The sequence below is a fragment of the Conger conger genome, chromosome 19, assembly GCF_963514075.1.
Source record: "Conger conger chromosome 19, fConCon1.1, whole genome shotgun sequence".
Classification (NCBI taxonomy): domain Eukaryota; kingdom Metazoa; phylum Chordata; class Actinopteri; order Anguilliformes; family Congridae; genus Conger; species Conger conger.
This window is the reverse complement of record NC_083778.1, coordinates 7,819,531-7,831,807: the sequence shown is the minus strand read 5'-3', so window position 1 is coordinate 7,831,807 and position 12,277 is coordinate 7,819,531. Positions and strand designations below refer to the sequence as shown.

Here is a 12,277-nt window from a genome sequence, read left to right as displayed (position 1 = left end):
GCTGTGCGGATCTTATTGTGGCTACACCGGTATTGGAACCACCGACCTTGCGTGTCCCAGTCATTTACCTTAACCGCTACGCTACCCCCCTACCCCAGCTGGAGCAGGAGCAGACTACAGTACGTGATTGCGTAATCATATTCCCATTTATACATACGGTAACAATGTGCCATGGAGACAATGTTTTCTGCGAAAAGAATTCTATTTCCAGAAACAAAGTAATGTAGCTGGGATATTTATTATACCAAGTCGGGTCAATACAATGACGAAATCCTGAAAATTAAAAAAATTATAACAATAAGAAAAAACATCCAAATGTTCAAGAAATGTTGTATTTATTTTGAAGTACAAATAGACAACAAACTTTTAAACTTTAAAAAATTTTTACAGTTAAAATTCAAATGTAATCAAACGATGAAGAGTCCCATTCCCGATAAACACACAGGAGAGCGCAGCTACGGTTGCAGTTCAAATGAACTTTGATATTTCCGAACTTGCATTGTAGCGAGCGCTGCCATTCAGACAGACATATTGACATACAGAAATATTGAGCGCTTACAGTGAAGAAACATGGTTACGCTAAAAGAGCACAAGAGCAGAAGATATATTCAGTGCAAATAAATGTTTTTTGTTTTATGTGACTTTCACACACATTCCTCAATGGAAGGGCGTCTGCTGGTTTGCAATACCAATTGGATTAATTCAAATTTTTCAGCCGATTCCTGTTGCTTAGTGCTCGGATGTTTGGTCAAATACATTCAAGTATATCTCCAAGATTATCCCTCCATATTCACACAGCAGGGCTGCACAGAACATGCAAGTTATATTACAATTATCATTTTTTTTATGACTTAAAGAGATAAAGTAAGCACAGCATTCGGCAATTAAAACGAGGAAAATGACAGGAACATGAGATTACGGAAAGTCCACTTCGATTCTAGAGACAGATTTGTGTTTGAGTAATGATTAAAATGCGTTTATCTTGAAGAAAAAATCCAATAGTTGCTTGCAAGAGTGGAAGACCAAGTGGTACTTGTCCAGGGGTCCTGGATCCTGTGCCAGGAGAAAATAAAATGTACAATCTAGAATCATTTTATAATTTCGAATGATCTTCCGATCACAAGACATAGGCCCGGTTTCACAGGTTAGGCTTAGTCCAAGACTAAAATGGAGAACCTCCATTCAAAACTTAATTCAGCCCAGGACTGGGCTTAAGCTGTGTCTATGACAGTGGCCCCGTGTGAGGGGACCGAAAAATCATACAATCCTTAAGATGCATCACGTAATTATCGTAATGGCACAAACTCAATCCTGTTAAATAAAAATGGGTGAAATGGCATAAACATACTCTACGATGTGCTTGATATATATCTTTTTTTATTCAACATCTTGCGTACGTTCTCAAAACAGATGTGCGAAGAACACATAACGTAACGTTCATTTTAACGCATCTCCGCGTCCAGCTAAGGACAACACATTTTGTTACAGGGACATTAGTCTCGTATTTGCAAAGTATTAGCTTTGACAGACACGAGTAATGATAGAGAGGTTTTACACTTACCACTTCTGTTCTCTTAAGTGCTTTACATCTTCGGCTCTGAAAAAATAAAAAAATAAAAGAATAATTTATTACTGTTAGATTAGTCTTGATAACACGCACAGTCAGGCAATGTGGAGACCATAACTTATAAATATCTTTTATTTCTCCAATTTATCCTTTTTTTAATGTCAATTTCCCATTTCTCAATTGTAACTTTGTTCTTATTTAGTACCTTGTACTTTAAAATTATTATTTTAAAATAATGTCTATAAATGGATTTATAAATAAAGATGACAAGTTATGACTGTTATTGTTCACGTTGTTTTTGCCATTTGGACAACAAAATAGCTTTACATTCCCATCAGGTCACACAAAGTAGACGTTTTGATCAGATCAGCCACGCCAATTCAGATTATACAGCACCTCTCCACAGTAAGAGCTCTCAAACACCTTCTGTAATACTGCAGTGTCAACCTCAATATGACACAGTTGGAAATATCATTAGTCGGGCATTCCAGAACTAAGGCAGGAGCACTATATCAACACAACTACCTTTTCTTCTGACTAGAGCACAAATTATAAAGGTTCATGTAATGACTTAAGTAATAAGATTGTGTGAATAGTGGCAAAGCATGTTTGTGAATAAGCTACGTCCTTAAGGCTGTTTTATACTTCTGCATCATCAGCACAGGTCGTGTGACTTCCGTTCCGAGCATTATCTCAAACAGGCAGAGCGTTAATACTTAATTTATACCACACAGATTGTTCTGGAATAAAATATCAAGTTTTTTTTTCCACATTTATATATTGATGAAAGTATCGTCGGACCGCTCCGCGTCTGTTGCGCGACACTGACGACAACGGGAAGTTAACCGACATTACATAACGTCACAGCGCGTCACGCCACCAGCCGACCAATCGCCGTCCGGGCGCCGCACGCGTGCAGTGGCTGCCGCAGTTACCACGACGACAGGGGCGTAAAAAGAGCCCACTGCTACAAAGTAAAGGCGGCGGTGCTCACCCCATAAGTAGTCGTGCACCTTGCCGTGGTGCTTCACTTGGCAGGTGTATTCTTCCCCCTTCTGAGGGGTGAAGACTACAGACTTGGTCAGGTGGAACTGCCAGGACTTCTCGAAGGCCAGGTCGGTCTGCTCAGCCCCCGGCATCTCCACCCCGTTCTTCAGCAGGTAGATGGAGATGTCTGGAGGGTGGAACTCGCTCACGTGGCAGATCAGCTTGTTGGGCTCCCCATACTTCCCGGGGTTCCTGCTGTACACTTGCACCTTGGGAGGGTCTGGGAGAAGAACGGTTAATAATACGGTTTTATTCACCCGCCTGGATTCAGTTCAGAAACAGTAAAAACCTGGGTTTACTAACCCACATCAATTCACAGTTCAGAAACGGAAAACAAAAGGGATTATTACCCATTGTTGATTCACACTTCAAAGACTGAAAGGGAATCTTGACCCAATTACAGAAAATTAAACCCTACAGCAAAAGAACAAGGGTCTGGATACAGCACCCAAAGCACCACTTTCTGCTACGGTCATGGCACTAGGCCTAACTAAACTTTAAATAAATGAGCTAGGGTGCAAGTTCTGTGGATGGGGACAAGGTTGCCCTTTTTGACAAATATGGTCCTGGCAACTGGAGCATATGCTTCTGACAAACAGAGGGTCTGGATGTAATACGGTGTGCTATTAAAATGGAAATATACCGATTTTCATATTTTTCGGTTTCAACTGAATCAGGTTTGGAAATACCCTTTGTTGCTATGCGTTGTTCGCAGGGCGTCTCTGTTTCCGCCTGTGTATGCTTGCCCTTGCATCCAGCAGTTGGCACTCAAAACAACCTGCGTCAGAAACTTTGCTTTGCCAACGCTTGAAAACGTAACTATTACCCAGGAAGGGAAATCTAAAATTCTAACCAAGCACTTTGGAATGATAAAACTAAAAAAAAATCTAAAGCTGGTGACGTTATCGTGTATTTAAACCCAACTGGTTTAAAATGAGGATGAGTTTGGGCGCTAAAATTACTTGAAATCATCGGTTTCTAGCTAACTACAACAGTACACAAAACAAACCGCGAGCGCCTGGACATGTATTATCATGTGTATTAAAATTAATTTTAAGTATGCTTTTCTCAAACAAATATACTGAATCTCAACAGCAGAATAACGACGTTTAAAGCGCATGCGAGTTCTTCAAATAACGTAATACTGGCATGGACAGGCAAAACATTTTTTAATGAACGCTACTCAAACATTACAATTGTTTAGTGTAGGCTATCATAACTTAAAATACGGTAAATCATTGCAAACTGGAAATGAGAAAACAAAAAGGGTTTACAGTAAGTAAACATTTTACTTTCGTTTTCATATTAGCTAGCTGAACATGAATATACTGGCAATAAAACAGACAACCCCAAAATACAAAAACTCTAAATAAATCAATTTTAGACGTATTTACATATAGCCGAGACAACTTTCGAGTTTATGTAAATACTCCTACAAAAATTAATGGGCAAGAATAAGACTTTAATAAGAACACTTACTTTTCTTTGAGTTAACGCAGACCAGCAGGACGGCCAGGGCACACAGAGAAAGCATAGACTTCATTTTGTATTCAAAGCAGTAAAATGTCAAATTCAGAAAGGAGAGAAGAAAAAAAAGCTCGGTAAACAGCCTTTGTCTAGAATTTGCAGCTTCAGTGATGATACAGCGTGAATGTGACTGAATACAGGGTAATGCAGCTTTATCGAGCGACACCACGCCTGCTTTAATTTCACAGCCAATCACAAAACGTCCTCCGCAGTTGTCAGGCAGACGTGATGCCTTCAGGTTGCTCGCAACCGCCACACGCTTCATACAGTCGGACATGACAGATACCCGAACTCGAACCCACACCCTGAATCGTCAAGAGGAGGATGGGCTTCCCCTCAGGCTATTTTCCTCCTAGTTTTTCTTCCTCAATGCCTTCCAGAACGATCAGGCCAGGTGTACTGTAGATGATTTGGAAAATGTGCTCGACACATACAATCTGGCTGATTGACGAGACGTGGGGTGAAATGGATCAGTCGTGTCACTCGCGTAGGGACTGAGCGATAGAACTGAACCAGGGTCGGAGGCGACCCCTGCATAGCCCACTCCGAGCTTCATCAGACTTAACTCTATAATCAGATAAGTCGAGGAACACTATGATTTATTATGAATGTACTGTGCCTTCATTGGTTGCAAAATATTATTTAACATTAAAATAATAATAATAATAATAATAATAATAATAATAATAATAATAATAATAATCTTAAAAACCAATAAGATAATCTCAAATTTCAAAATCAAATATAATTTGCTGAGAGGCAAAGGGTGTGTCCCAAAAGCTTATACAGCTTTCCTTTACTCATCTTCTCCCCCCAGAGGAGGGAACGAGCGAATGAAAGGAGGGGACATTATTTCGAATGCAAAGACTTTCAACTATCAGCTTCGCCACTTAAAGTGGAGTCACTCACCCAAGTGATACCTATTTTCCCCATTAGCGTCCATTGGTATTTGACAGAAAATATATAGATGTTTTTATTTCTCAAAAAATGCAAAATGCTCTGATGTTAAATCTTTGCAGCCTCGTTTGGTAAATGGTCAGAACGTTCTTCGTTGGTTCATCCGCGTTTTCTTCATTGTGCATGTGAATAGGCATGTGACCAAGGACACAAATGAGCATGAGCAGTGAACGAAAATATTACACTTCCTAGTGCCCTGTGGATTTATTTTCCTCTTAATTTTCTATTTATTCTCTATGATATGCTCTACTGGATGCACCACATAACTCCATTATTCAGTGCTTTTATTTTGAATTTTATATACCCCCGGAAGTATTATTCTTATTATGCTTTATTATGACAAGTTTTCCCTTGTCTTTGCGTGTACAGTTGTCAACAAGGCGGAAGGAGATTTACGCAGTTATCTGAGAGCTACACTTAACTGAAAGCGCTTGCTAACGTCAAAGCTACAGAATCAAATCTAACTTACATTTTTACTGTTCATCATGGCAACAGAGAAATATCCCAGATCTTCAATTGAAGATGATTTTAACTATGGCACTAACGTCGCGACGGCAAGTGTGCAGATTCGTATGGGTAAGATCACAGGTTATCTTTATATCGAAACTATATGGGTCTAGCTAGCATGCTAACTAGCGGGCTAATGTTTGTTTTTAATGATCGTATTTCCTTGTTCGCGAAAACCAGTAAGCTAGATAGCTAACTTCGGTTATTTGGTACCTAGCTAAGTAAATCAGCAAACGAATATATGAATAAATGGCGGATCGGTTGTTGTGTGAACGACTCGCAATACGCCAGTACGATATTCGTGAAATATTCTTCTGGCGGGGGCTGTTGCCATTTCTTAATCCCAAAAGCAGTTAAAAAATATATATTTAAAAAAATCTTCTCAACGTTAACCATTAACAAAATGATTTACCAGCTATAGTGTGTGGATAAGAAGACAGCGAAGGGGTTTCATTTAGATTGTTTGCCACACGACTCTCTGGCTAGAAGAAATCGATCCTGGCTGCATTGTTAATCTAGCTATGTTGGAAAGCTATCAGATTGTAAAGGCCCACGAGATACGATTTATTAGATTGTGGAAGCAGTTAATGTTTTAATGTTGGCTAAATGTTTTAGCGAGCTAGACTCAAAGTCCATATGTTTCACCTGCCATCCAAATGGAGTCGCACATAATCAACCTAAAATAATTGTTTCATATCCCCACATCCCCCCACCTCAATCTGTCCAGATTTTCTGCGCAAGGTCTACACCATACTGTCACTGCAGATTATCCTGACAACGGCCACATCTGCCCTGTTCATGTTCTGCGACACTGTAAAGGACTTCGTTCACTCGAGGTAAGGTTATTAGGCTACCTTAGCTTCACGCGCACCAGCGATCCAAAGGCTTTTTGTGATGCGCACTGTCTAGTATGGGCATGTGTACCTTCTGGGTTTGGTTCTGTGCTCAAGAGAACGCCACCTAAATAACATTTTAGTGAATGGTGGAAGCCGCTGTGTGACTGTAGTGCTGCAGTATTAGCCTGTGGATATTTTATTTTTAAGATGTTACATTACATTACATTATTGGCATTTGGCAGACGCTCTTATCCAGAGCGACGTACAACAAAGTGCGTACCCATAACCAGGGATAAGTGCGCTGAATGACCCTAGAGGGAAGTACAATTTCAACTGCTACCTGTACAACAAAGATAAGGACCAGGGCCAAAAATTTAATTATTTATTTATTTATTTTTTAAAAATTTTGGAACAAAGAAACAAACAAACAGAGCAAAAGTGACCAAAGTTAATTATCCAAACACTGCTTACCTAGCCAACTAAAAACACCGATACACAAAGCAAGTCACAAAGACAACAATTAAGGTTCACAGGGAGGTAGGGAGGGATGGGGAGAGGTGCTGCTTGAAGAGGTGTGTCTTCAGCTTGCGCTTGAAGGTGGGGAGAGATTCTACAGTTCTGACCTTAACGGGGAGTTCGTTCCACCACCGTGGAGCCAGAACAGACGGTAGTTGTGAGCGTGGCGGTTCGGAGAGGGGGAGGTGCCAAGCGGCCTGTGGAGGCTGAACGAAGAGGTCTGGCAGGGGTGTAGGGTCTGATGATTTTTTGTAGATAAGCTGGGGAAGACCCTTTAACTGCTTGGAAGGCTAGCACCAATGTTTTGAATTTGATGCGAGCCATGACAGGCAGCCAGTGGAGGGAAGTATGCAGGGGGGTGACGTGTGAGTATTTGGGAAGGTTGAAGACCAGACGAGCTGCTGCATTCTGGATGAGTTGGAGGGGTCTGATGGCAGACGCTGGGAGGCCAGCCAAAAGGGAATTGCAGTAGTCCAGGCGGGACAGGACCAGGAGCTGGGTCAAGTAGGGGGTGAGAAAGGGGCGGATTCTCCGTATGTTGTAGAGGAAGAACCTGCAAGACCGGGTCACCGCCGCAATGTTCTCGGAAAGGGACAGTCTGCTGTCCATCACCACGCCGAGGTTCCTTGCACTGGGTGACGGTGTGAGTGTGGTATCCCCGAGGGAAATGGAGAGATCAAGATGAGGAGAGGTATTGGCAGGGATGAATATCATTTCAGTCTTGCCTGGGTTGAGCTTTAGATGGTGGTTGTCCATCCAGCTCTGGATGTCCCTCAGGCAAGCAGAGATACGGGCTGAAACCTTCGTATCAGACGGCGGGAACGAGACGAAGAGTTGGGTATCGTCCGCGATGTGACGAGATGTGACCTGCAGTTAGTGTGTGTTCAAATTGCAAAGCAGAAATACATTACGATAACGGCCCTTTCCTTTCAGCCTATTTGCCTTGTGCCCTGAAACTACTCGACATTTTCCTCTCTCTTCCTCGACCCAACATGTTATGCATCCAAACCACAGACCTAACTTTTGAACCCGAAATGTCAGTGCAATTGGCTGGTGGCCCATTTTAATTATCGTCCTATTAATGGTTTCCACAGCCCTGCCCTGGTGTTGGTGTCGGCGGTCGGCTCGCTGGGTCTGATCTTTGCGTTGGCCATTTACCGCCATCAGCATCCAGTCAACCTCTACCTGCTGCTGGCCTTCGTGAGTGACCTGTGTATAGTTCACCGTGGTATTATTTATGCATAAGCCCTTGCCTGGATAGAGGTCTTAATTTTATACCAATTTATACCTTTCTTTCAGACTCTGGTGGAGGCAATCTCTGTTGCTACAGCTGGTGAGTTCATTGCATTACAGTTATTTAGCTGACGCTTTTATCCAAAGCGACTCACGGTTGATTAGACTGAGCAATGCATCTGATGTGTATTATTAACCATTGTACCCGGGCAGAAATGGTGGAAGTTGTGGTTGCAGGTCTCCCTCACCACACAGATATTTGGATAGGGCTCGACAAACTAGAATTACTGGTTTGGTTTCATACCACTTTGGCTATTCGGTGTTAAACAAATTTAAAACTGAGGTATGATTATTATTGTGTATGAGACATTTTTAACTTTTGTTTTTCTATAGCTTAAACCTCATAGACTATACAAAACCACGAATTGCTCCTGACGAGCTGGTTGGTGGCTTGCATGGCAGCCAATCGCCATTGGTGTGAGTGTATGTAAGAATGGGTGAATGAAAAGCATCAATTGTACAGCGTTTTGGATGAAGGCGCTATATAAATGCTGACCATTTACCATTTAGAAAGGGTTAACTATTAGAATATGTGACGTAATAAGGGTAGGCATAATAAGCTAAAGCTTCAGCATACACCTTTTCAGTCAATATTTCTGTATGCATTCATTCTGTAAAATTGTTTATAAGGACCACAATAAATTACTACTACTACTACCTGACCAGCACAACATTTAGCTTAACTGAAATTAAATTTTTAGATTATTAGATAATTAGATAATTAGTCTTCTCACGAGTCAGTGAAACCAGTTCAATTCAAGAAAAGAATGTTAGAAATGTACAGGCCGCCCTTACACTCTCTCTCCCAGTATCTATGTCTTGTGGTTTCTTAATGTTCATGTTTCTGAATGATCTTGACGTCTTCCAGAGTGTCTGTTGTGTAGATGGGTTCGTTTGCAGGATGAGGGAGGGGGGGGGGGGGGGGGGGGGGGGATTGTCCACTGGTGTGTAAGGGGAGTCGTCTGGTTATGGATGTGCTGCCACAGGGGCAGATCCCTCGTTGCATTTGGGTGATTTTAAAGGGTGGTGGGTCTTCAGGTGGGCTGTAGGCTATGAGGGTGCCGGGTGGGATTATTATTATTATTTATTTATTTTTTATTTTTTTACTTGTAGGTGGGGTGTGTAGTTTGTAAGTGAGGTTTTCATGAAAGGACATCAAAGGTCTCATGTTCTTCTCCCCGCAGTGACGTTCTATGAGTACTCCGTGGTGCTGCAGGCTTTCGGCCTGACGGCTGCAGTGTTCCTGGGCCTGACCGCCTACACCTTCCAGTCTAAGAGGGACTTCAGCAAGCTGGGAGCCGGGTAACATTCCCTAGCGGCCCTCTCTGTTGCGCTGTGGCTAGCGTAGGGTCTTTGTCCTGAAATATACCCATCTGTTTTTGTTATTACATTCAGCCGTAATTGAGGGTTCTAGCTGCCTAAACTATTATCTCAAGGCAAATTTCAGGGGGCTTGTTGGGTGGCTTTTCCTGTGCCTCTATTTTAAGAAATACAATATTTAGTTTCCGAATGAAAAATTGAATAAATAATTAACTGGATACGGACCAGCGAAACAACATTTGAAACACAAAATGAAGTGCGTGTTGTCTTTCAGACTGTTTGCCTGCCTGTGGATTCTCATCATTGCAAGCTTCATGGGTGTAAGTATTTGTTTTAACTCCGCTTTTGTGTATCGGCTGGTGTCTGCAAGACACCGGTCAGAATTTTCTGGAAGCCACAAAAACTTAGAGAGAGGCTCAATAATGAGCTGACAGTTGGCGGTGTGTGGGCGGGAACGCCTCTCTGACATTTTGGGGTGTCTGGTCCCTTGGGAAGAGGAGCAGTGTGGATGGTGACGTGTGTCTCTGTCTACCACCCCCTCGCACAGCTGTTCTTCCACAATGACACAATGGAGCTGGTCTTCGCCGGCTCTGGGGCCTTGCTGTTCTGTGGTTTCATCATCTACGACACCCACCTGCTGATGCACCAGCTCTCCCCCGAGGAGCACATCCTGGCCTCCATTAACCTCTACCTGGACATCGTCAACCTCTTCCTGTACGTCCTCAGGATCCTGGAGGCCATGAAGAAGAACTGAGTCGCGACACCGCCCTCTGCTGGTCGCGCGCGGGACCACGCCTGCGTCAAATGTGTGCCCGAAATGCTTTTGAAATCCTTTCGTTTCTGGGAATAATTGCGATTCGAGGAAACGCAGCTGTTCGAAAGAAGGGTTCTATTCTGAGTGAAAGTAGATGCTTATTTTAGTCATGTCTGTGATTTGCAGTGATTGTACTACGGTGTGAAGGTTTTAGAAGTATTTCAAATGATTATTTGACCCAGATGCAGATTGGATGTCAACTGAATATTTAATTTTCAGGAGGTAGAGCTTTGCTGCACCTTTATCTTATTGTGAAAGTAATCTTTATTTTTCCTAAATCCGCTTGAATCTGATCTGTATATCACCCCTGTTGTGATTCCCAATGTGAGATGTTAATATGCTGATGATAAATGTTTCATTGTTGAGGGTGGAAAAAAAAAAATCTGTAAATACTTTTTCAAGAGAATGTTTTTATCTTTTTCCTGATGATAATTATTAGAAGTCCTCAATATGCTGGGTAGACGGATAGTTGGATAGATTGTATTTACTTAAACCTTTTTAAATGGACACTTTCTAAGTCTGCAAATATACTGGAGAAGATAGATCGTATCGAAGTGAGAGGCCTGGAGGCTGTTGCTCTCTGAGCTCTTCAGCAGGCCCTGGCCAATTATCGTTTTTGTACGTTTCCATTTCTGGATTGTGCCAGGAACTTGTCTAAGTACAGGGGTCCAAAGTGTGTGCGTGCGCGTGCGTGCGTGTGTGTGTGTGTGTACACGATTACGCAAGGCAGAACGCAGTAAAAAAAAAAACAAGCTATATTCTAAAGCGGAGGATGAAAACGCGTTCTGACTGAGGAGTTCTGGGACCCGGTATAAGTGATTATGGAGGAGGGGGGCATGTTTTGCTCCGCATAGTGACTGTGTCGGAAAGGGATGAATTGTCATTGAGGGGTGTTTGCCTGTTTTTAAGAATTACTTTATCAAGACCGCAAGTGCAATATTAACTGAAATGTCCGAAATAGTGTAGTTGCACGTATATGTGGGGAGAACCCTGTCCAGTATGTAAGTGCAGTGTTAATGTTTGTAACTAACCCCTTCCCCCCTTCCCGCACAGTTTACGTGTGGGGGAAAAGACGGGGAAGTCTATGTATCACTGTGGAATCTAAAACAAAAATAAAACGTATTAATTGAAATGTAGGAAACATGGCTTTGAGTTTAAATGTTTGTTGTGACCAGTATTTTTGTTTAAATGTGATTCCTGATTTTTGTTAATTATGCACTCATACACTTTCCCTGTGGTCATTACCTTTTCCACACTAGTAGTACAACCACTTATAAAAATGAATTGAGACGGGCACATTTTAAGTCACCCTTTTAAGGACCCCAAGTGAACCCTTCTGACCGCTGGAAACCTAATTCTACGACTACGTAAAATATAAATGTTCGCAATGTAAGTACAGTTGGATATATACTCACAATTAAGGTGAAGCAGTAGGGTATCTTGCTGTAGGGTATACCCGCATTACTGTACCTGATGTTTGAGCAGGAAGGGCAAAGTCAAAACGAGCACAGGTATTGCCCTGCCTTTTTTTTTTTTTTTTACACTTCCTGGTTCCTCACGGAGGTGACCGTAAAACAATTTATCAGCACTTCGCGTTAGGCACAAAAGAAACACTAGATGGCGCACCGTGATTGTTTTACGCCGTAACTTGAAAAATCTCTTCAGTGGTTCTGGGGGCCAGATGTTAGCATTGTTATTAGAGTAGTGCTGCCACAGCGGCAGTAAACAAATGCCGTTGTATTTGAAGAGAGCGTTGGAAGTTTTCCTTGTGGCTCAATCCGTGTAGAATTTTAAACGGCATCTTGTCCCGACCGCTGGACATGCACAATGGACAAAGCGTGACAGAAATGAATGGCGAAAATGCTTTTAAACTGCGTAGCTGAGCAGCACTGG

General features: G+C 42.1%; 2 protein-coding genes across 2 annotated transcripts; one reads left to right on the top strand and one right to left on the bottom strand.

Annotated features, from left to right (window-relative positions):
• Nucleotides 1-318: 318 nt before the first annotated feature.
• b2m (beta-2-microglobulin) lies at nt 319-4,279 on the bottom strand. The gene is made up of 4 exons (XM_061229050.1): nt 4,094-4,279; nt 2,562-2,834; nt 1,562-1,597; nt 319-1,053 (listed from the first exon to the last, which is right to left on the bottom strand). The coding sequence occupies exons 1-3, from the start codon at nt 4,155-4,157 to the stop codon at nt 1,584-1,586; spliced, it is 351 nt and encodes a 116-aa protein (XP_061085034.1). The 5' UTR covers nt 4,158-4,279; the 3' UTR covers nt 319-1,053; nt 1,562-1,583.
• Nucleotides 4,280-5,445: 1,166 nt separating this feature from the next.
• tmbim4 (transmembrane BAX inhibitor motif containing 4) lies at nt 5,446-11,525 on the top strand. Its single transcript, XM_061229049.1, has 7 exons — nt 5,446-5,674; nt 6,333-6,441; nt 8,052-8,157; nt 8,257-8,290; nt 9,435-9,552; nt 9,845-9,890; nt 10,118-11,525. Exons 1-7 carry the CDS (start codon nt 5,584-5,586, stop codon nt 10,322-10,324), a joined length of 711 nt encoding a protein of 236 aa, XP_061085033.1. The 5' UTR covers nt 5,446-5,583; the 3' UTR covers nt 10,325-11,525.
• The last annotated feature ends 752 nt before the right edge of the window (nt 11,526-12,277 follow it).